The 24048-nt window shown below is 41.9% G+C and overlaps 2 protein-coding genes across 9 annotated transcripts in view; one reads left to right on the top strand and one right to left on the bottom strand.

Annotated features, from left to right (window-relative positions):
- The first annotated feature begins 1402 nt into the window (after positions 1 to 1402).
- On the top strand, positions 1403 to 16058 carry NIPAL1 (NIPA like domain containing 1). Of its 3 annotated transcripts, none has more exons than XM_056346470.1 (6): positions 1403 to 1805; positions 5951 to 6217; positions 7309 to 7365; positions 7823 to 7913; positions 9674 to 9834; positions 9978 to 16058. In XM_056346470.1, exons 2-6 carry the CDS (start codon positions 6043 to 6045, stop codon positions 10580 to 10582), a joined length of 1089 nt encoding a protein of 362 aa, XP_056202445.1. In that variant the 5' UTR covers positions 1403 to 1805; positions 5951 to 6042; the 3' UTR covers positions 10583 to 16058. The 3 variants fall into 3 exon arrangements, with proteins under 3 accessions (XP_056202445.1, XP_056202434.1, XP_056202424.1); XM_056346459.1 differs by lacking the exon at positions 1403 to 1805 and adding an exon at positions 1987 to 2152; XM_056346449.1 differs by lacking the exon at positions 1403 to 1805 and having other exon boundaries at positions 2424 to 6217.
- TXK (TXK tyrosine kinase) overlaps positions 10616 to 24048 on the bottom strand; it is a 28044-nt gene continuing 14611 nt past the window's right edge. The window contains exons 11-15 of one of the 6 annotated variants that reach the window (XR_008823011.1): positions 23125 to 23189; positions 20940 to 21058; positions 20430 to 20477; positions 18889 to 18990; positions 10616 to 18567 (exon numbers count right to left, since the gene is read on the bottom strand). Coding sequence is in view for 5 of the 6 variants with exons in the window: in XM_056346410.1 (XP_056202385.1) it covers positions 18922 to 18990; positions 20320 to 20477; positions 20940 to 21058; positions 23125 to 23189 (411 nt within the window). In the remaining variant the exon portion in view is untranslated. Of the gene's footprint in view, positions 18991 to 20319; positions 20478 to 20939; positions 21059 to 23124; positions 23190 to 24048 lie in introns of all 6 variants that reach the window. The other 5 variants (XM_056346410.1, XM_056346391.1, XM_056346435.1 and 2 more) reach the window with 5 other exon arrangements.

Here is a 24048-nt window from a genome sequence, read left to right as displayed (position 1 = left end):
CTCCTTTCAGCTATTTGTAGAGTGTGATAAGGTCTCCCCTGAGCCTCATCCAGGCTAAACACCCCCAGTTCCCTCAGCTGCTCCTCATAAGACTTGTGGCCCAGACCCTTCACCAGCTTTGTTGCCCTTCTCTGGACACACTACAGCACCTCAATGTCCTTCTTGTCATAAGGGACCCAAAACTGAACACGGTATTCAGTGTGCAGCCTCACCAGTGCTGAGCACAGGGGGATGATCACTGCCCTTGTCCTGCTGGCCACACCATTTCTGATACAAGCCGGGGTGCTATTGGCCTTCCTGGCCACCTGGACATATCATATTCAGTTGGCTGTTGACAATCCGTATCTCAGATTAAATATTTTATTCATCAGTTGAAAAGTTTTTGATGTCCATAGCCTGCTAAAGGAGCTGGCCTACACAGAGGCAGATCTGCAGAAGTGTTGACTGCGCCGTTTCCCAGTATTCTGCTTTTGGGCACCGCACCGCAGTGTAGCACTGACCAGCAGGGCAGCAAGAGCTGTGCCAGGGGAAGAGGTGGTCTTTGACAGCTCACTCGCTCCCACCCTCTCTGCTGCTTCAGCAAGCCCTTGCAGATGTTACCACTTCCCTTCATCTCTGCAGTTCTGCCGAGTTGCTTGCAAAATTGACATTTCATGTGCTTCAGTCAAATTGCAGGAAGCTGGAAAAAAAATGACACATTTTGACAGAAACGCAGGTGTGAACACACAGAGCTGACAGATCTGAGGGGGCACAGAACCAAAATAGGAGTTGAGAGCAGACCACAGACATGCATCAGTCCATATACGTGGTTTTATCCTCTGGGCATGCTTATGTTGTGCAAGAAGATGGAAGTTTGCTCCCAAATTTTCAGATTGTGCTTTAAGACTTTAATTTTCCAGTGTTAAATACTATTTAAAATCATTGCACTTCTGTAGCAGTAACCTGTGTTTTAGAAACGTTAAAACAGAGAAGTCAAACACTTTCTATAAAGTAGACTGCACTCAGTTCAGGCCACCTTCCATTTAAGTTCTTGTAACATAGACATTGTAATTATTGTAATGAAATTGTAATAATTGTAATTAAATGCACAAAAACAAATGCAATGCTCCTTTTCTCCTAACATAGCTTACATTAGAAAACAAATACAGAAATAAAAAATGAGACTAAGACATTGAAACTCTCAGTTTAACCCCAGAACTGCAGAGTCCAGGATGCCTAAGGCAGGGAAAACCGAGTTACCTTGCTGACACGGTCACTGTATTTCTCCAGTCTGCACAACAGCTAAAACTTTTCAAAACCAAAGACGAGTAATGTAGGTGCCATGCTGCAAAGCACGGTTACAGCTCTGCTCGCCTCAGCCAGCACGTCCCTGCAGTGCTCTGTGGAGCTGTGTTAAATTTCAGCTCGGTTTGGCTCCAGTCTGGGAAGTTCTGGTGCACGCTAAAGGTCTTCAGCCTGCCCCAGAAAGTTTGCTGGGCAGCCCTAGCTTAGCATGTGATGGTTTATTGAGCCATACATTTTACAGATGTGTTTCACTTAACCACGTTAAAAACAAGCGCTTAGCCTTCTACCTTGGAACTATTGATGGGGTAATAAAGGGAAGTGTTTCTTACAACACCCTGGAGCCGGTTCAACCACAGGGAGTCACCGCCAGACGCTGCCCTAGTTCTGCGGAGCTGGGATGCTCAGCTGGTGCAGGCCGCCCATCGCCCGCTGGCGCGGCCGCTCGCCATCGGAACGGCTCGGCTCTCCTCCCCGGTGCGAAGGGGGGAAATGCAGTCCATAGAGGCTTCCAGCAGGCACAAGTACGGCCGGGTCCCCGGGACCTTGCCCTTCGGTGCTCAGGTGGGCTCGTGGGAGTTCCCGGGTGAGGACCGGGACTTTACACCGAGTAACAGAAACTAGACCCCGCTGGGGGTCACTGCTGGAGCCCGGCCTGTCCGCTCCGCGCCCGCAGCCGCGGCAGGGACCGCCACCTCCGCCCGCCTCCCGGTGCCAGGCCGGGGGCCGCGGGCGGCACAGCGGGCGCGCAGGGTGCGCCGGGCCGCGCCCGCCCGGGAGGAGCCGCCCCCGCCGCCGCCGGGCCGCTGCGGAGCCCGCGGAGCCATGGGGCACCCGGAGGCGCTGCCCGCCAGCCCGTCCTGCCGCACCGGTCGGTCTGTGCGGGCGCGGGGGGGGGGGCGGGCAGAGCGCGGGGGGTGCGCGGCGCTTGGGGCGCGGCGCTGCGCGGGGCGTGCGCGGCCGTGGGCGCAGGTGAGGGCGCGGTACATGCGCGGAGGGGGGGGGGGGGGGGGCGGGGAGCGCTCCAGCCCCCTCGCTGCCCCTGCGCCCGCCGCACGGGAGCGGCTGTCGCGACTCCTGCTTGCGTCCGCCGCGCTGCGCAGCGCTGTCACGCCGCGGTGTCACGCAGCGGTGTTGCGAGGAGCGCAGCGCTGTCACGACGCGGTGTCACGCCGCGGTGTGCCGAGGAGCGCGGCTCCATCGCCGGGGAGGCTCCTGCGCCGCCTCTCCCGTGGCCGGCTCGTGTCTGAGCCCTCTTTTCAGCGTCCGTTGTGCATTTCTGTGGATGGGGGTGCGCCGGGGACAAACCCTTGCTGCTTCTCGGCACATCTACGTTCGGACCTTGGTGAAAGCCGGCTTGGTGTTCCCCGGGTTCCTGCCAGGTGTGAGCTGGCTCAGGAGTGCCATGAAAATGGCCACATTACCAGGCTAATCAAAGCAAATAGTTTTCCCGATGACTTGGGACCAGTACCTTCAGTGGCAGAGTAAAAGCCAAGCTGGCTGTCACTAAGGGACCAAAGGGGACATTAGCCCTAGGCTCCCGCAGGACTGCAGAATGACAGCAAGTTAAACTTGCTACAAGGAGCGTGTAGTACCAGGCTGGCGGATCTGCCCAACTTGGAGAAGATGTAGGTGTTGGAGGGAACGTTTTCAGATGTAGCTGAACTGTAGAAACTTCAGAAGTTGCAACAGTGGCTGCCTGAACGCAGACGGGTTCCCTGTTGCCATCGGCCTTGAGTCAGAGCTGGGAGAGTTTATTTCTGCAAGGAGGGGTTCTGCTGACGGGTTCGTGGTGTTTGGAAATGGGAGGAGAAACTAGCTTAGCTGTGGAAACTGGGTGCTGAGCGAGCCAGGCAGCCTCAGAGCTTCCTCAGTCCTTCCAGGTGATCTTCACACCCTTCACAGGGGGCAATAAAGTAACAGTAATTCCTGGATCACCTCCTCTTCCCAGCTCTCAGGTGGTTCTTTGAACAGTGGAATGATGGACCACTTTGCATGCGAGTGGAACAAATGACATGCCTTTTAAAACGAGGGAAAGCTTCTCAGCACAATAAACAGAGATCACAACCATTCAGGATGACTCTTCTCAGCTGGCAGATGGAACAGGCAAAAGATCCGACATGTCTTTGTAAGTGTGAGCAAAGGTGGTACTTCAGAAAGGAGAGAAGCATCCTGTGGCAGTCACCGAGAGACTTACTACAGATGGCATAATTAAATTTTCATAATTTGATGTCATCAAGTCTGCTGGGGAATGGAAAACTTAAGAATCAGTAGAAAAAGTAGTGTCCTGTGAAAGGGAATAAGCTTGCCATTCATCTCCAGCTAAATGGAAGGACACCATTCACAAAAAAAGGAGGGAAGAATGTTACTTTTTTCACTGAAGAAACCCAACATACTGATAGAAAGCTGCCTTTACCATTGCAGGTAGCTAAAAGACTGTATTTATCAGGAGTTTTTATCTTCTTGCTTTCTTTTAGGTAAAGGCAAAAAGTATTGCTGGTTTTCACATAAAGCCTGTAGTAGCTGAGTGGTGGTGGTACAACCACGACCAGTCTGGTTTAGCATCATTAAAAGGCAGAGACGGCTAAGGGATTACATCCACTGGCAAGCTCGCTGCTTTTTTTGCCTTGTCCTGGTATGTGTTAGCTAAGAGAAACATTTATGCTTAAATGACTTCTCTGTAATTTTTGTTTGTATTTTAATCTTTAATAATTATGTCAAAACTTTATGCAAAATTCTTCTAAGACTGTGCTAATATATTAGGATTTTAAAATACTTTCAGAATGAGATGCAAATTCAGTTTCTTTTACATTATGAAATTGCAGCTTCTTGTAATTATAAGATGGCACAATACTATCTATCCTACGTACTACACAAAAGTAATTTCATGTAGATATAAGTTCTTTAAGATTTTAATCTTCAGCTACAGGGTATGGGCATACTTATCTTGTGGGGCCATTTTTACAAAGTCTTGATTAGCAATACAAAACAACTCCTCTTGAAGAAACTCTCGTGGCAAACAAGGAAATGTGACTGCACAGCCTGAAAAACAAATAGTAACTTCCTGTAGTATGTTTGTTGTATGGTATTCCACAGGAAAGCTGGGAGCAGGTATGCATTCTAGTTCCTTACTTGTAAAGGGTGGTGTCTACCAGTGTTAGTATTGATATTGTCAGGTGCAAATGAAGATATGCTGTCAAATTTCATACTGGTTTTATACTTTCAATATTTTCAATATTCCTTCCTAAACAGTATTAGGTGAATTATCCAAGTCTGCTTGTAGTTAATTGTGCAGTGAAGTACTTTTGACCGAACATTAGTATTTGCAGAGCTGAAGTATGCACAGACACAGAAGCACATCCTTTTCTACCAAGTCTCCAAGTGTTTTTTTCAGTTGAAAAAAAAGTGAGTGTATCACTGATGGTACCACTCAGCAGGATGACTCTTTTATGTGTTACTTTAATTTTTTAATTAAAGGGGAAACATGCAAAGCAAAATTGTTTGTGGCATCTAATGCTTTGTATGAATCACAGTGGACCGAGCTTTTGTACTTCTGCGTCAGCTGTTTCGTATTTCAACATGTCTTCACACTAAGACCTCTTATTTCCAAAAAGGTTGTCTTTAAAAGCTATTCCAGCCTAGACTGTCTGATCCATGCTGTTTGCATGATGCAGGCTACCATGAGAAACTGTGAAACGTCAGCCTAGACCACTGTAAGCCCTGTTGCATCATTGCTGCCTGTCCCCTCCTTCCCCACGCAAAACAGCGACTCCGTTTGTTCTCAGAAATGCAATACCTTCCTTTAAAAAAGCATGTCTAGGCTGATGACAGTGAAGTTGCCCCCACGGGCTGCCATAGTAATGATGCTGCTAAGGGTGGGCTGGCTGAGAGTGTGAAGCTTCAGTCCCAGCTGAGGATCACACGCTCTGCAGCTGCGTGGCAGGCATGGCCAGGGGGACTGGCCCTTGCAGGCTGCGGTCTTCCTCCAGCTAGGGGGCTTTGAGGTGAGCTGGCAATTGCTGTGAGGTGTAATGAGGCCTCCACCCCAAAATTTTATGAATGGTCAAAGAAGATCTGGCTCACTCAGTAGTCACTGTACATGCTAATAAAACATATTAGTGCCCTCATGTAGCAAGAGTTTGCTCCCTTTGTAGAGTTTCCGTCTCTTTTATTTGTTGTTTCCAAATCTCAGGTACAAATGTAGAAGCAGAAGCCTGGAATCACAGCAGGCTTGCTCTAGCAGGAAAGGCTGAAATCATGGGTTTGGCTATATGTTTGTGTTTTGGGGATGTGGTCTGCACAACACAAAAGAACCCTTTCATCTTGAGGTTTCAGGTTAGCTTCCAAGTTTTTAAGTTGAATTTTACATTGAAGATAATATTTGATGCATTCCTTGGTATTGCCCCAATTGCTTGACTGAGCCAATGTAGTGCAAAATATATATATATATATATATATATAAAATAATGGACGCATCAGTGAATTACAGGAGTGGGTAATGACCTGGGGCAGCAGTGTGTATTTTAGGTAGGTTTTGTGAGTTATTTGCATGGTCAGAAATGATAAGTGCTCTGGGAAGACATGGAAAGGAGTGAGCAGAGTGAGGACGGGGCTCCTCCGGAGCTGTGCCTGGCTCAGGAATCACTCATCCTCCTTTTTCTCCTCCCAGGTGCTGTGCTGTCTTTTGCTTGCCATGACTCCTGCCAAGCGTGGTGCCAGATCATCAACGTGTCTGAATCACGCTCTTCTCTCCTCTCCTCTATGGATGGGACTCTCAATGAAACGAACCAGAGCATTTCCATGCCATCTGGAAGCAAGTATCGCCTCTACATTGGCTTGGCTTTGGCAATAGGTTCCAGTATCTTTATTGGTTCTAGTTTCATATTGAAGAAGAAAGGACTTTTGAAACTAGCAGACAAAGGAGTCTGCCGAGCTGGTAAGCAGTGGTGCCTGCCTTGCTCCTGCTGGGGACACAAATGCCTCTTATAACTTTGCAAAATCAAGGTTCGAGTCACAGATCACATCTTTAAAGCCATCATAGTTGAAAACTGTTGTGCTTCAACAGGGAACAGAAGTCCTGTCTTGGCTAGGGATGGAGATACAGTATTATTTCTTTGTGTGTGATTACAGGGACTGGGATTTCAGAATTCCTAGGGCTATGGGTGCAGTGGTGAGTTTTAAGTCTAGTGAGCTGGTGATATTTCCTCCCTGACAACAGTTAGTTACCAAATAAAATGCTCCATCTTACCCTTCAAAATAGCTTTATCTCTCTTTTTTCCATCCTTTTCCCCCCTCGGAAAGTCTTAAGATGGCAACTGGGTTTAGGATTTGTTTTGTGTTTTTTTGTAAAGGAAGTGCAATGAGCTGTAGAAAGGATACTTAATACAAAAGTTTCTACAGTCAGTACAACTATTCTTTCATCAAAGTCAACAGAAGAATAGCTAGAAAAAGATGCGTTGACTAATCTCACAATTCCCTTTGCATGGATTTAAATATACAGCATTAGCAGTTTTTCTTTTGTTTGCTGTGTTTATTGCAATATATGGTTCCAGAGAATTTGGGTATTTGAAAAAAATGTGTTACTGAATATTCAAAATGCTTATATTTTATGTCAAAAAAATTAATATATGCAGTGGCATTTTTCTATGCAGTGGCATTTTTCTTTCTAATTTCAAGCAGATTCAAACTGCAGCTGACTGTGTATGAATATATGGGATATGACCTGGGAAGGCACTTTGCAGTATTTCTTAAGATAACCAGCAAGCTTGATGGAGATTTTGCTTTTGCTTGGAACTTTCCCTCCATGTATATTTAGTCAAATATAATTTTTCAGAAGTTCAAGTCACTCACAGCAGAGCAATCAATAAAAATGTCTCTCAAAATCAAACAAAATATACTTCATGTCACGTCCAGGTAACATGCTCTTTCAGTACTTTGTAGGACTAGATGCAAATGGGAAGCTGTAGTTTTGTTTATTGTAGTAAGGTGATCTCTCTTCTAAGAGGAGATTGTTTTTTCCACTTTCAGGACAAGGTGGATATTCTTATTTGAAGGAATGGCTTTGGTGGGCTGGATTGCTGTCAAGTAAGTCACCTCTTTCCTTTCAACCTATATGTAAAATGCCACATAAAGCAGAATGTTTTAAATAGATTTATTCCTTGATTTTTCACTCCCTTCACTTAAAAGAAATGTCTTTGCAATCACCTTTATGACAGAAGCCATTCTGATATCCCATCTCTCAAATACTGTGCTGTTTAGAGCTCTTTGCAGAGTAACAACCTTTTCTTTAATATCAAGTCAAAAGCAATGGCATTGAATCTATCCAGCTTCTAGGAGTACTTAGGGGGAAAGTATTTAACTTTCTTCAGCCTTTATTATGTCTAAAGGAGGTTATGCAGGTAATTTTGAAGGAAAATTTGCATACATACTGTAGAAAAAAGATTTTTGTTTAGATTTGCTGCCGTACAAAATATTTCTAATAGTATGCCTTTTATTCCACCACCCCCTATTCAACCTGTTCCAAATGTTCTTTATTCTGCAGTGGGATTGGGGGAAGCTGCAAACTTTGCTGCCTATGCCTTTGCACCTGCAACCTTAGTTACCCCCTTGGGTGCCCTGAGTGTTCTCATAAGGTTAGTACAAAATGGAAGCAAACCTTGACAAATGAAGCATTCACTGCCTGAGGGAAAAATCTGTCTTTGGCTGAAAGCAGATAATTTTAATAAGTAAACTGAAAAGCAATATATGGACAAGAAATGCTTTTTGTTCCTTGGTGGAAAGATTCCTTGCTTATTTAGAACTGAGTTTTCTGGGTAGAGGAAATGAGACCACTATATGCTTTCCCAACAGCCTTCCACCTATATTATAAAGTATTTATTAGCATATACCAGATACGCTGCTGATGCACAGCAGTAGAAGGCTATAATTTATCTCTTCCTAGAGAACTGAAGCTTTTTTAAAAAGTCTGATCCTGTTCTTCAGTTGTGACAAAACTTTACAAGAGAGTGTTCTCCCACTAAAATGTTTTAAAAAACATTGCTGTTTTGTAGGAGCATAGTTTCATGTTAAGGCACACATAATAAGCATTTGGGGTTTGCTTAGTCTTTTCCAAGTCCTTCTGGAAAGAAGGCAAAGAAAATTTTAGCTTTTTTAATACGCACAGTTAAAATTTGTGGTTCTTCTGAAATATGAATGCCCTTTACTTGCTCATTATTTCCTGTGTGTGAAGAAACAAATGATTTCCAAGTGCTTAAGCACAGACATTAATATGGCTATCACAGAAGCAGAAAAGACTTGGATTATGCTTACAACAAGCTTTCTGGGAAGTAATTTTTTTACAAAATGGAATTGCTGTATTTTAAACGTAAAACTCTTTATTTTTAAGTATATGAAACACTATGTTTAAAACCATCCTGGGCCATGTATTTTTTTTTAAAAGATGCTTGCAGTAATCTAACTGCTAAAAATGCTGCTGTTCTGTTATAGCAAAACCAGTGTAATTCGGTCACAGACAGCTGTGCTAGGATCAGCCTGTAGGTAAATGCAGACTGACTGGATGCCCTGCTGCTGTTTTGCAAAACAGCCTGAGTTTGAACACCCTCTCCTTTGATATGGATAAGCAATCTCTCCAATTTTCATAAAACAGAGATCATGAGAGCTTCATGTCAGTAAGCTCGTTACCCTTGTGCAAACAAATAGCTGTAATTTGATCAGTGGGTTGAAAAACTATTTGTGAGCATGTCCACACACCATTAAGCCTGTGTCTGTGCCTAAGCTGTGCTCTAGCTCGCTAATCATGTGCCCTGTGAGGTCATCTCATTTGGGCAGTGTTAGGATTTTTAGGCTAAATCTGGAACCCCTTGGAGAGCCTGAGATCAGTCCCGTTTGAACGCAGAGATGTGCCTTCTCTGTGGTTTTGGGGGAGTCCTGGCAAACCAGGCAGAAACCGTGCCTGGGTGGGAGAGCCCAGCGGGGGATGAGGAAGTTTCCAAAAGTTGTGTGTGTGTTGGTTCTAATAGCAAATGAAGTGCTTTAAACCATTTCTAGAAGAGAATAACAGCTGGTCAGTCTGGTCAATCTACAGGTGTGTGAGAGTGCATACCCCTGACCCAGGGCATCAGTAACGAGAAGTTCCTTGAGCAGTTCAGACCCTGAACAACCTGAAGGAGAAAGATCACGGTTGTTAACCCCCCTAAAACCTAACCTGACCTGACCTTCTTGGTCCTGATCAACCTTCTTGCAAAACTCCTTTGAAATTGTATTGTTTCAGGCTGGTTTCCCATATATCCAAATTCAAAAGAGGTTTTGAATTACTGTCATGTTACACAGACAGATTTTGAATGTCTCATGTAGCTGGTGGAGCTGAAGCTCTTATTTGTATTTTGCTGAACAGTGCTATATTGTCATCCTATTTTTTAAATGAGAAGCTGAATATTCACGGAAAGCTGGGCTGTGTGCTGAGCATTTTGGGGTCAACGGTCATGGTTATTCATGCCCCCAAGGAGGAGGAAGTCACCTCACTAGATGAGATGGAAAGAAAGCTGCAAGATCCAGGTCTGTATGCAAATGTCATGAACGTGTGCTACAGTTCATAGCGAAGTGTTCAGGACACTGAATAACTTACAGCATGTACTTGGACGTAGTCCAGTGGTTTATCTCATGTGCATTACTCTTCTTCCCTTTCCTCTTTCTTACAGTGTTTGTTACGTTTGCTGTTCTCCTAACAGTTGTTGCCCTCATGCTGATTTTTATCGTGGCTCCAAGGAGAGGTCAGACAAATATACTGATCTATATTTTAATTTGCTCACTCATTGGTGCCTTCTCTGTCTCATCTGTGAAAGGCCTGGGCATTGCCATTAAAGAAATGCTGGAGCAGAAGCCAGTTTATCGACATCCACTGGTTTTTGTTTTGGTGGGCATCTTAGCGCTCTCAGTCAGTACTCAGATCAACTATCTCAACAAAGCATTGGATGTGTTCAATACATCTCTAGTGACACCTATTTATTACGTGTGTTTCACCACAACGGTTGTGACATGCTCTATCATCCTGTTCAAGGAGTGGAGTAGTATGGACCTGGGTGATATCACTGGAACCCTGAGTGGATTCTGCAGTATCATCATTGGCATTTTTCTGCTGCACGCTTTCAAAAATACTAACATCACTTGGAGTCAGTTGATGTCCACTGTTGCCAAAGGACCATCATTACCACACCATGAATACGAAACCTGTCACACTTTACTGGAAAGCATGGAAGACCCAGCTTTGGCACATGAGGAGGACAACGTTTTATTCAGTCAGTGAAACTCAGGCGGTGTTCATCATTGAAGTATCATGAATTGCAGACTCAGTACACCTGTGTCTGCCAGAATGCTCTTCTTTTCTGCAGTTCTCTGGAAAACTGTAAGGCCCATTAAGTGTGGGGCACTCCTCTGTGTGCTAGTTGTTGGTAGTAATGAATGAAAATGTTCAGTAATTAATATGACAGAAACCTGATAGTGATTGTATGTTAGGCATTGAAAAACTTTGTCCTTTTCTTAAGCAGCATTTCCTATTGGAGAATTTTAGCAGAAAAGAATGGCCTTTGTGAGCAATGTTTCCAAAGTGCAATTTTCCCATCATGATGAAAGATAATCCTTGCTGAAGTGATAAGTACTCTGCTGTTATCTTACTGAGGCCTTAATATTTCCAGCTAGCTTTCTATTTTTATAATTTACTGCCAAGCAAACTTGTAGATGCTCTACATGGAGGGTATTCATTGGAGATACAATATGAAGAAAACAGTGTTTAACCCTTTTAGCTTTTAATATAAAATCTTATGCAAGATTTTTTCACTTTTGATCGCCTACCAATGAACCTTGAATAGACATCACACAAAAAAATTATTAAATATGGTTCTTGGTAACCAGTCTCCTTCAGAATCCATTTTTTGACAGCAAAGCCTTAGCTCTTCTACCCAAGGAATCAGGAACAGATTGCAAATCCATAAATGTACATGTACCTTTTTATTTCAAAGCTATGACCAATTACATTTTAAGAAAAAGCACATTCATTAAAGGCCTGCAAACAGTTGCTATTGGCTTAAAAAATTACATAAGATGAAAGAATAAAGTATTCAAAAGCAGAAGAAAACCAGAATGTGCAATTAAGAATTTCCACTCTGTTTTATACTACTTTGAGGTTTAAGAAGGGACTTCACTTTTTTCCATACTTCTTCCTAATATTTCCATCTATTCATCAAAATTAAGCTTTTCAAAAAATTTTCTCATTTTTGGGAAAGGTATCATTGTTTCTTAATAGCAGAACAGTCCTGTTATCATATATTCCGTTATTAAGGCAAAATCCATTTTCCAATCCATCTGCTATTTCTAAAAATACTAGGTAAAGGAAGGGCTGTAAACAAGGGGTAAGAAACATCAAAACATCTTTTGTTTTAGTTTGGCCTTTTCATCTTTTCTAAAAATGAGTATTCACCACTATTAGATGTTTTAGCTATTAACCCACTGTGGGCCTTGAAGATTAGTATCTGTACCACAGTATGCTCCTCAGTTGTGGTCACTGATCTTTATCTCACAAGAAGTTTGCACAGTCCATGGTTTACTCATTACAATCCCCTTTGTTGCCACTTGGTGAGCAAGAAAGTACCTTCAGCAGTCAGATGTGTGGGTCATGACGAGCTCATCAGAAAGGTAGTATTTCCAATTCTTGGGGTTTTGAATGTGAGTCTAGAACATTTGCCAGAGGATGCTAGCATTTCTGCAATTAAAAACTGATTTTAATTAGCTGAGATCTATATGCCAAGCAGAACCTCCTCAGCCTCCTTGGGCTGTATATTCTCTAATGTTCAAAGAGTGTAGTAAAAGTGGATACTTCAGGTGGATAGCGAATTGTTCCGTGAAAAAAAGCTCTTAATTTAGCTGTAAGAACAAAAAGGTTGCTGTTGATATTTCATATATGTTTGTGTTGTGCAGTTGTGATGCCAAAATGACACAGAGTAACTGCTCAGAGACGAATTTTGTCTTTAAGCAGCAAAGGTATTTATTTCGTGCAACGTTGGGGAGCTAGCCGGTTCGCACTGGACAAACTAGCTCCAAAGTTTTCAGTGAAAAGTCAGGCAATTTATACAGTTTTCATGAGAGGTTACAACATCTTTACATACATATTCATTTGATTTTGACATCTAATCATCATATTCATAATGGGTGGGGTCTAGGTGGAGTAAACCTTTCAACTTTCTTTGTTCAACAATCTCCTGACTCATGGTCTCCTCATCTCCTTCAGGTGCCCACCTTATCTTCTCTAATTATTCAGAGTACATGCCTTTAATATCGTCAGTGGAACCATTTCTAATTATTCAGACAGGCTGTGCCATCTCTCTATATCTTATCTCAACACAAACAGCATCACCCAGAGCATTGTACCAAGCTCATCCTGACTAATCTTTCTAAGACTTTGCTCTGTTTCAGTTGTTTCCTTTTTGAAAGATAATCATGAAGTACCTCAGTTGTTAGTTGTTTTTAATGATGCTTTAGAAGTTATCGAAAACTAGAAAATAACACTAGGGATACTAGCTTAAAGTTATTTCTTGAGTTCCAAGCACCTTTTTTTCACTTGGCTAGCTTTGTAGTTGACATGCCTACAGGAAGAAGTAGAAATTCTATCAATCACCTTATTTCTAAACCCTCATTTTTACAATGAAGAGCATATCTGAAAAATGTGATACTGGAAAGCGTGTCCAGTTCTTCTGCTCACAGTACTATGTAAAATACTGCAGGTAGAGAAGGCCAGATGTCATTAGGCAATGGGTATTCAGGTTATCAACTGTGATTACCTAATTTGAGAAGTACATCCAGCAGTACAGGAGGTGGCAGCAGTGTTACCAAGTACATTCACCAAAAATGTACTTTTCTTGAAAATATGACATTGTATACAGCTTTGGAATATTTTTTAGCTTCCCAGGTGATAAAATGTGCCACAAATCTTTGCTGTTAAAATGCATGTGTTAAAAAAGCTTCAGAGAAGAAAATTTATAAACAGTTTCATTATTTCCTAGTTAATGTAGGTAGTACTTTGGCTTTATCGGCCACATTCAAGGTACAAAATCTTTATAGATAAAAACAGGTAAAACAAATAATAAAAAGACCAAAGATGGAGTTTTCTTTACAGTTTGCCTTTTAACAAAAAATTGCATTGCTTTTCACTGTGAATTACTCATACAATTTAAAGAATAACTGGAGAAAGTATTGATTGACCCTAAAAAGAGAAAAAGAAATCATTTTGTATAGCTCGTGGCCCTTCTGTTTGCTTATACAATCATCACTGTGGGGTGACCAAATGGGTTATTTGTACAAAAAAGCAACCAGTCCAATTCTTGAATGGATGTGTGTTGGTGTTTTTTTAAGATACTTTCTTTGAGAAGGGTATCTTTTTATACCAACTCCTGGCAGTCAGTTAACATATACCAGGAAAAATTCTGTATTTCCTACTGGACTCATGTATCTGCTTTTATACATAAATAACATCTTCTAGGAAAATAATGTTATTTTCCTACAATGTCAGAAAACCAAGTTAATGCTTATTTTCATGGTGTACAAGAAGTCTATCATTTTAAGAAGTAAATTATTATGTTTTGTATAAAAAAACTTGTGCTATAAGAGACATTATTTTTTAAAATGTTTATATTTAGTTATTAATTTGGAATAACTTTAATTTTTAGTGAAATTATGCTAATATTGCTCTTGTAATAAATTATTCCTGGATTATGTACTAAATGATCTGGTTTTTAAAGAAAGGATAAAAAGGAGTGTAATTCATATTTCTGGTAAGTATTTAAACACTATCTATCTGATGGATCCAAAGAGAATAATCCCGATTTTAGCAGCTGGTCCTAGGTACATGTAAGTGGATCCTAGATGAGGAAGGTCTGACTAATGTCCCTGCAGTTCATGTGCATCTGACCTGATCATGGCCTCCTTTTAGTAGCTTTGACTTTTACTAGTTTTTCTGATAGGAAAGCAAATTTCCTACTCCCCTAGAAAAACCAAGTGTGAAAGTACTATATATTCACCTTGAGCTAAAAGGTCTGAAATGTTATGATGGAACTGGAGAGAAGAGTATGGGGAGATCTGGATGTTTTAACTTCTTCTACAGAATTACCCAGTTTTTCTAGATTTGTTCTGTACAAAGCATCGGCAAGGAAAATTTAATGCTGATGCTTAGTGGTCAAAAGACAGGGATTTTGAGGGACAAAAATAAGGGGTAAGTGAAAATGCCTTTCCATCTAAACTAGGGAAGAGAAGCCAAAGCTGATGTGTTAGGGATCTCTTTCTCATGGCCAGTCTTGATGGAGAGTATTTCAGTGAGTTGTCAGGTTTTCCAGGCAGTGAAATTAACAAAAGACCAAAGGAGAAATGTGAAATAATCCAAGGAACTGATGAGGCTGGCGGAATACAGGCACAACACGGGCATATTGACCCTGTAGAGTCAATGTTGTGGAAGCAGGGTAAGAAAAACATTTGCAGACCCACTAATGGCTGAGACAAACTAGTCACAAGTAACCTACTCTCATTATAATGTAATTATAATAGTAAAAGTAACTCCCCTTGAAGCAGAAACTTTGAAAAGGTACACACACACACACACACAACCTCTGGAGCATGCGTACTGTATATAATATTTTTAAATGAGTTATAGCCAATCATGTTGTATAGCAATTTGCTGTTTGTTCAACTGTATATAAATGTCCTAAAACCAGAAGGAGCGTTAAGTTTGGATTTACCACCTAGCACCCATCTGTGCAGACATGAAATAAACATCTCAGCTGTGGGTTCATCAGCTTTTGCACACCAGGTGATGAACCCTGATTTGGGGACAACAAAATGAATAATATTATCTAAAGTAATTTGAAGTGTTTTGGAAAGTAGGGCACATGGTTAAGAACTAGAACATAGAAAACCTCAGAGCCAATACGTTGCTAACCAAATTACGGCTTTTACATGCTGATACAAAACAAATCTTGGCAACTAGTCATTACTACCATACCTCAGGACAAATTAATGAGCAATTAAATTCATTACATAGCTACACTGACTGACTAAATGTAGGTAGGTCAAGAAGGCTTGGATAGGTTAAATAATCTGCAAGGAGACTGGAAGGAAATACACAGGTATTAGTCTCTATAGAAACCTGTTCTACCATCTTCCTTTACCTGCCTTCCCAGCCACACCTAGAACAGCCACGCTATAAAGAATTTCCATCCCAGAGTACAGATTCAAAACTTCAGCCTCTTTACTCATCACGATGGCGTCCTGGAGCTACATGGGGAATTACATACTTCTAGCAAATGCCATTCACTTGCTGTTTAAATTCCAGCAAAACAGAATTGGCACTGTATTAGAAAATACTACCTGAAAGAAGGTTGTAGCGAGGTGGGTGTCGGTGTCTTTTCCCAGGTGACAAGCGATAGGATGAGAGGAAACAGCCTCAAGTGGTGCCAGGGAGGTTTAGGCTGGATATTAGGAAAAATTTCTTCACCAAAAGGATTGTCAAGCATTGGAGCAGGCTGCCCAGGGAAGCAGCTGAGTCATCATCCCTGGGCAGGGGGTATTTAAAAATACTTAGGGACACGGTTTAGTGGTGGACTTGTCAGCTGACAGTTGGACTTGGTGATCTTAAAGGTCTTTTCCAACCTAAATGATCCCTTGATTCTTTTAGCAGAGTGGGTTTCCTGTAGCTCACTTCTTTCTGACAGGTTTTAAAGTGGTTCACAATGGGATGGGCATGCTGAGTGGGAGCCAGGCTGGTGCTGTGTGCATGGCGCTGGTGATGTGCACTTGTGCGTCTGCAGGGTCACCCTGTTCACAGGGCAGGGGGGAAGCTGGGCTGAAAACCAAATGGTACTGCAGGTACATGTCACCACACCTGCACACATGAGTAGCTGATTGCATTACTCATCAGAAGTACTTTTAACAAGGGAAGCCACTTCACTTTCTGAAGATACATTCCAGTTTGTCAGCAGTGTGGCTCTTTTATAGAACATAGATACAGCCTAAGCAGCACAGCTGGTGCACAGAAGCTGGGAATTCTGCCTTTTTTCCTCCCATCCATAGTACTGACCTGCTACAAGTTTTCTTCTGTTTGATCAGGGAACACCAGCTGAGCTTTTCATCAGGAAACATCAGCGCTCAGAGAGCCTTTGACCAGGCGTGCCCTGTGTGTGGGTGTTATGTCGCTTCCTAAGCTTTATGGCTCTTCCAGGTCTCTCTTTCATCACACAGAAGTTTTAAAAAACCAGCTAACAGCCATCTGTCTGGCCACATGTGCTCCGTTATGGTCAGTGACATGGGTGGCATGCACTGTTCACCCATACAAACACTTCCATTTTTGCCTGTTTCAGTACAGTCAAGAGTCTGATTGGAGCTTAGAGGCACCACGAGGACTAAGGTGGCCTATAGTTTTCATGTATGGGTGTAGCTGCTCAGGTAAGTAAACACACTGTAGATACCTGGCCTTTGTCCTGTAGACCTTTCTTTTTGCTGATTAAGCACTAGTTTCACTGACTGAAGTATGTTGTAGCGCTTTTTCACTTATTTGCTGTCAGCCTGATGATAGCAACTGTTAAATTTATCTGCGTCAGAGTGTTAGTAACAGCCTACTTGTAATTTTCCCAAAACAGCCTACAGAAAGACCATATTGAGAAGCTGAAGCCTGGTAGGCAAGCGTTCCTGGCTCTGCGTATTAGACCAACATGTTTCAAGGATGGCTGCGTGTTCACCATGGGACAACTCAGTGAAACAGGCATGAGCAGGATACTTTGGTTACATAAACCTAATGGAGCTGGTTTTTACTGTATGGTACCATCGTGTATTACATATTAACTTGCAGAAATAAATGTGGCAAAACCAGTTTTACAAAAGCTTTTAAAAAAGATGCCTCATACGTTATTAAAAGCCCCCAAGTACTTTTATATTGCAGAGACAGTTTGAATTTCACATTTGTAGCACATCATCTGCTGAAAAGCCTTGTAATTCTGTGGGCTGGGCATAAATTGTGGTGAGCTCGATGTGTGTATTGTGTTATATAGATCTGTATTTAATCATAGGTCTGATAAGGAACTGAATGTTCATAAATAAGTCAATTATAGAAGTAAACAGTGACATCAGTTGATAGCAATTCTTTTAGCAGATCATATGAAACAACAGGGATATCCTGCTTCACTTGAAGCAGAAATACCTTAGAAGTGTGTTTGAAGGTATTCCCAAATGTTCAAAAAATAGGACTAACAACTTCCTTTCCCAAGGGATGATAGCTATCAAAATACTATTGCAGTAAAGATGAATGATTAATGCCAGGACTGGATTTGACCAAGAGATGCCGTCATATTCTGGAAATTCAAAACTTGGGTTGTTTGGTATATTGCATTTTATTGCTACAGTAATTTTTTATATTTGGAAATAAAAAAATTAAATTGTGTGTAACTCAATGATTCTTTAGCTAATGTGTTTTACATATTTTGTCTACAAAGTGCTATAAAACTAAATATTGTGATGTATTTACCTATATATAATTCACAATGCAATCACATATGTAATGACTACTTTATATTAAAAAATCAAGAACTTCATCCGCCTTTTCTTCTCTATAACGTATTTGTATTGACCACAATTAAGATTTAAAAGTTAAAGTGAACAATAAGGTAAGAAGTAGGGTTATAGACATTGTCCATGTCAGGTATCACAGGATCAATCTGAGCTAAACTAATGCAAAACACTTCATTTTACTGTCGGGTTCCAGCTTTAACTTGCCCGTTAACTTGCAAAGGGAGGACTAAGGCAAGCACGGGCATTTGAGTAGGCAGCAGCAGGTGAGAAATGGGAGACAATACTGGAAAACCGTGGGAGACATTTAGAAAAAATAATCCTTACTCTTTGTTTATACAGAATTGGTAGAGAAGACGCCTTGACCTGCGATGCAGGTTTAAAATGCTTCAGGGATGCTCAGTCTTTCCAGCTGCTCTGATGTGACCCGGGAGCTGCTGAATGCTAACTGCTGCCTTTGCTCCCTTTGCCTGCCTTTATCCACAGCAGTAGGTACAGGCACACACGTGGGCGCTGCTCCAGCAGTCGGTCACTTAGCTTGCTGCCCCTTCTGGAACCCTGCTCCATTTCTTCAGTGTCGGATGCTTTGCACTGCAAAAGGGCTTGCCTTTAAACATGATCTAGCTAGATCTTAATCAGAGGTTCTTCCATCATGTTTTCTGCTGCCAATCAGTATTCCCCGGTGCATAAGTCCTATTAAGTACCAAATAAATAATACTGTTACAGGGATTAGTGTTAGCTCTGAGCAAAATAATAAATAAAAAGGCCTATAAGGTGAGTAAGCTTTGTTACTTCTTTCCAGACAGGATATTCTTTGCTCTAATCATGAAAACAAAGCCTTGACAGTCCTGAACCAATATCCCAAGTTGTCTTTCTCAAATGAGTAAAAATTAGCCGAGCCCGAACAGCTGCTTCTATATGGAGGATGCTGGTACTGCAAGTTAAGTATAGAGACTGCTGTAAAAGGCTGAGGTTTTCTGTACCAGCTACATTATTGACATGCTTAATGCTAACCTTTCAGTAAATATATTGGTGTAAATTCTCTTGTTATCCCATCTCTGTTATATCTGTGAGAGTCTCTATTAACTCTGCAAAAGCAGGACGTCCTTCAGGTTTCTGAAAAGAAAAGCAGAGGATAAATTTATGTTAGCAGATAGGTAAATTATAGTACCTGACTTCAGAAGGTGGTTATAAGTACATATGAGCTACCACTTTAAAATTACATTTTATTTTATTAATACAGAAGAAAAGATCAAGTTTATAATTTGAGGGAAAAAAATAATCTCTTCTTCATGACACCAGCAGCATGAACACAGCCGTTTTTCCAAGAGTTCTTGAAATTTCTTTATTTTAATTCTGGACCAGAATTCCTATAGGATTTCTCCCCTGCAACAGGTCACTAGAAAGCCCTACTTCTCAGGAAATCATGATACTCTGGAATGTTTCCTGGGTTGCTGAAAAAGGATCTTCCCTGCTGTATCATTTGATGTAGTACAGCTCAGTAAGGAACCAACTTCTAGCTGATGGCAGACAGAAGACAAAACTTCTTCCCCATCTGCTGGCTGGCATCCTGATGGATGTTTGCAGTAAGCAAGCAAGCTAGATGCAGTTGAGATTTCAGTCTCTTAAGCTTTTTTTACTCAGGATCTAAAAATTTCATATGGGGTTAAAAGATTGGCAAGAAAGGAGAAGCAGGATAAAGGAGACAATGGAAGCATCAAGGTTTCCCAGCTACCCGCAGTGTAGGCCTGGCTACTTACATGAAAGCATTGCATGCAAGCTTCTTCTGAAACTACCTTTTATTTAAAATTAAAGATTTGTTTCCTGTAGACACCAGAGAAGGAGGGACCTGAAGGGGTTAGTCAGATGGAGAAGTTGATGAAATCAACGTTTTGCTATCAATATAGAAAGAAATAGGTGCTGGAGAGATGGAGAAAGAGCATCAAGTGCTAAATCAGAGCGGCAAGTGTGAAAGGGGTGCAGCCTAGGAGCTGCAGTGATGTACAGAGGTAACTGATGTACACTTCAAGAATGGGGTTTAAAATCCATGTCTAGTGGGCATATCCACTTTGTATGTGCATGTGTTAAGGTTATCATTCAGAGCAGAGCTAGAGAAAGCCACGCATGACAGAGGTGTCAAAAAGGTATTTGATACAGTAGAGAAGCGAGACAATAGTGGCATATTCAAAATCAGGGATGCTCTAGACCTTGTCCAATATAGATGATGTGCTTTATATTTATTAGATGCAACAGTTGAAAGAAACAGAGATGTAAACCTAGGCGTGATTTGTGAAAAGCATAGTGAGAGATACTGAGGATGCCACAGGTGTGAAATAAGGATTTAATGCCTCAGTTTTTTAAGATTGCTTTTAGATCCACAAATTAATAATTTAGATTTACAAATTAATAATAAAGTAATATCACAGGAAAAAAGAGGCAACAAACCTCATGCCAGCAGCTGTACATGACTTTGTACACGGTATGTGATGCCAAATGTGGTCGATAAAGTCGGTTACCCCGAGAAATCTCACGGACAACTTCAGAATTTGACTTACTTTCAAAAGGCATTTTGCCTTCTGTGAAAACTTCCCACATCAGTACACCTAGAAGTGAACCAAAATATTTAGGACAAAACAAAAACCCCAAACCCACAAGCTGTTTAACAACATTAGAGGAACAAAACCCACTCTTGTTTTTTTGTGTACTGAAAAATGCATGAAAACATGGGCAACCTGAGCTGAACGAAGAGAGTCAACCGCAAACATTTTCAGCTAATATAATTCTGCTCTCTTTTAAGTCAGCTAAAGTAGTGGTCCATGAAACTGAGATGAATGTGTATTTGGCTAATGGGAGCTTACCAAGAACGCACATTTCAGTCAAAATCTAATTTTTAGGCACGGAGTCTTTCTACTGAAAACCACACTTGTCCAATGTAGGCAAGATTTGAAAGATGGGAAAGACTAAAGTTTAAGGTAGGTAGCGTGAGTAAAAAGTTACACTTTCTTAAATCACATCTGTCATTTTGGGAAAGCGTGGTATGTTACACATTCACCTAATCAGCTTACCAAATGACCAGACATCTGATTTGCTGCTATATTTTTTGAAATGAAAGACTTCAGGAGGTGACCATTTGACTGGAAATTTGGCACCTGAAGAGCTGATATATTCATCATCGATGACATACCTAAATAAGAACAGGAAACAGCATGTATTTGAATGACACTTAAAGGGCAAGCAGTTCCAGTGACATTTCCACAGATGGTTTATAATGCCATAAAAATACAGTGTTAGTCTAGAAACACGAAAACAGTATAACTAATTTAGTATAAAATACACACAGATACCCACTTAAAGAGATTTCTCTTCAAATTAATGATTTGAACTGTTCACAGGAAGTGTGTCGGAATAAAATATTTTACTGCCATCCAAGGCTGACAAGATGGTTGTTATTGTTGTCTTCTGGGTATATACTGATAGGACACACTCCTTCACTATGGGCAGGAAAACCAGCAGCAATAAATAAATATTGTCTCTTTTTAAAAGAGTGTACCTTTTCAGCCACCTATTGTACCTGAACGCTACTGGTAGGGGGGCTACATTCCATAACTGCCCAGCTTCACAGATGTAATATCCAGCACATTGTTAGAGAAGCAACACAGAAAGAAATGGTCATCACATACAAGGCAATAGCTCTTGCAGGTGCACTGGAAAAGTCATTTTCTTTGCCCAAGCTTGTCAGAGCTGACCTCCCAGATGAGATGAAATTGTGTGCCCAATGCAGGCATTTATAGGACAACATTTAAAAGGCTACTAGGCTGACCGCCACGTACATACAAGCTGTGTGCACATTTTCCTAGTATTACTGTTCCTGAGCAATGACAGCTGTGCACTACGCAACATTTGTCCTCGCAGAAGGCATAATGCATTAGCATCTTTTAAAGGACGTCACATTGAGAGAAATCGTGTCTCCCTTTCTTATTTTGGTGCAGGCACAGTAAGATAAGAGGTTATTGGATAAGAACCATCTGAAATAACAGTACAAAATAACCAAGAGAGGCAGGTGAGTGAGTTCTGAGTAACTAGATTGCGTTCCCGTCACCGCTCCATAGCCTCCCTGGGAAAGTAAGTGCCTGTCCTAGAGCCAAGCCACCGGCCTCCACTTTTTGGCAACAGTGAGCCATTCAGGTCCATCATTCTCAAACCAGACCCTGACAGCCTCTTGGTCTCTTACTGTGTTTTCTGGTGCATTTGGATGCATCCAGACCCCTGATACTGCCCTTACTCTTCTAGGGAGCAGTGCAACCAGTGGGCACTTCCAGAGCATAGGACAGCCTTTTGAAAAACAAGTATTTAGTTATGAACTGCTAGGGTGTTGTAATCCTTAGGTTAGAAGCAGGAGGCAAAACCAAAGGCAAAGGTAACCAGCATGGCTGTGCTGACCTAAGGACTCACAGCCGCAAGGTGAATGTTACCACCACCTCCTGCTCAGAGCCATGCAGGTCATCTGCCTCCAACGCGAGCCAATTCAGTTTACTCATCCAGGAGAAAAAACAGCCAGTTATAACACAGCAGTGGAGAGCTTTGTACTGGGCTTGCAAGTGGAGGGAAGGAAGGAAGGAAGGATTGAGACAGCCCTGCTGGGGGGATGTTATAGCTGAGCATACCAAACCAGGAGGCAGACCCTTTGGGGGAAGCCTGCGAGGGCAGAGCTTTCTCTGCCCTGTGCTTGTCAGAGTTCATCGTGTCCTCTTTCCCCATTCTGGCTGGTCCTCTCATGAAGCAGAAAAACCACTTCCCTGCTAGAGCGGCTGCACACCACGCTTCCTGCCCACCCACCATGGCACGCTCCCCGCCTCACCGCCTCAGCCCCTGCCACCTCGAAAGGTTAGCACCCACGGCCACATCTGTCCCCAGGCACCTTCCAACCACCCCACTGCTCAGAAAAGTTGGGGAACTTGTTTCTTCAACCTTCTGGGAGCCCTGGGCACCCTGGGTATTTCTTGGTCCACAGACACTTCTGAAAGTTTATGTGACGCTTTGTTTACCTGTCTTCCACTCACCAATAGCAAGAAGAGGACATGGCATCCATTTCATGGTACAACAATTAAACAATGTTAGTTTTCATCAGAATTCAAAAAGTGACCTCAGTGGGATTCCCCAAACCAGCAAAGCAAGCAAGGAGGTTAGCTCGAGGTCGTGCTGCAGCTGGCAGAGTAGGTACTCACAAAACCGGCATCAGTGGCCTCATACCTTGCCATGCCAAAGTCGGATACTTTAACGATGTGCTCTGCATTGACTAAACAGTTTCTTGCAGCCTGGAGAAAACGAAACATATCTGAAGTCTGTGCTAAAACTTTTAAGAAAAATGCAACAGCTGGTTATTTTTGTTTCAGCTCATATTGTTTATATTCTAAAAGGAGATGAGTGTCTTGCTCAAAAATGTAAGTGAATTTCTGGCTCTGAGTCAGTGAACATATTTCACTATTGTGTAGTCACACATACACAGCATGTATCAGCCTAAATGCTTGTAGTATGAGTTGCAATATTTTTACATATTCCTGCATGATGAAAGAAATTTTAGGCTGCAGAGTCTAGTTATCCAGGCAGATATTTTCCTAAACACTAGCATTAGGACACTCAATGTGAATTTTCAAAAATGTTTGGTGACTTTTGCATTACAGCAATCAGGAACTTCTTGGAAATTTTCAAGAGGGTACATTTCTTCAGGCAGCTAGGGAGGAGATCAGGAAGATTTCCTCTCTGCATCCAAATATGAGCATTGAAAAAAAAGCAGAGAGTAAGGAAACAAGCCTCTCTCCTATGGTACCTTGTCTATGAGGGGTAGGGCAGAAAAGCCACTCATATATCCCAGAATCAAGATAAGGCAATAGGGACAGAAGAATGTAGATAGAAAAAAAATGTTAAAAAAAAAATTCCTCATTGTTGTTGACCTTTTGTATTACTGTGGCTTTGGCTGTGTTGTCATCACTGCATAATACTCTTGTACTGGGATGTCCTAACCCCAGCCTGCTGCATGCTAATATCTCAGTTCAAGTGGTGCTTCCAGCTGGAAAAACTTCTCTCAAGTAGTTTTTCCAGCTGTCCATGAACAAAAGAACAGATTAAAGTTTTGTTTTACAGCCGGGAAAACATTGTTGGCTTATTAGATCCTGC

Source organism: Falco biarmicus, chromosome 1 (genome assembly GCF_023638135.1).
Source record: "Falco biarmicus isolate bFalBia1 chromosome 1, bFalBia1.pri, whole genome shotgun sequence".
Classification (NCBI taxonomy): domain Eukaryota; kingdom Metazoa; phylum Chordata; class Aves; order Falconiformes; family Falconidae; genus Falco; species Falco biarmicus.
This window is presented reverse-complemented; position numbering and strand designations above follow the sequence as displayed.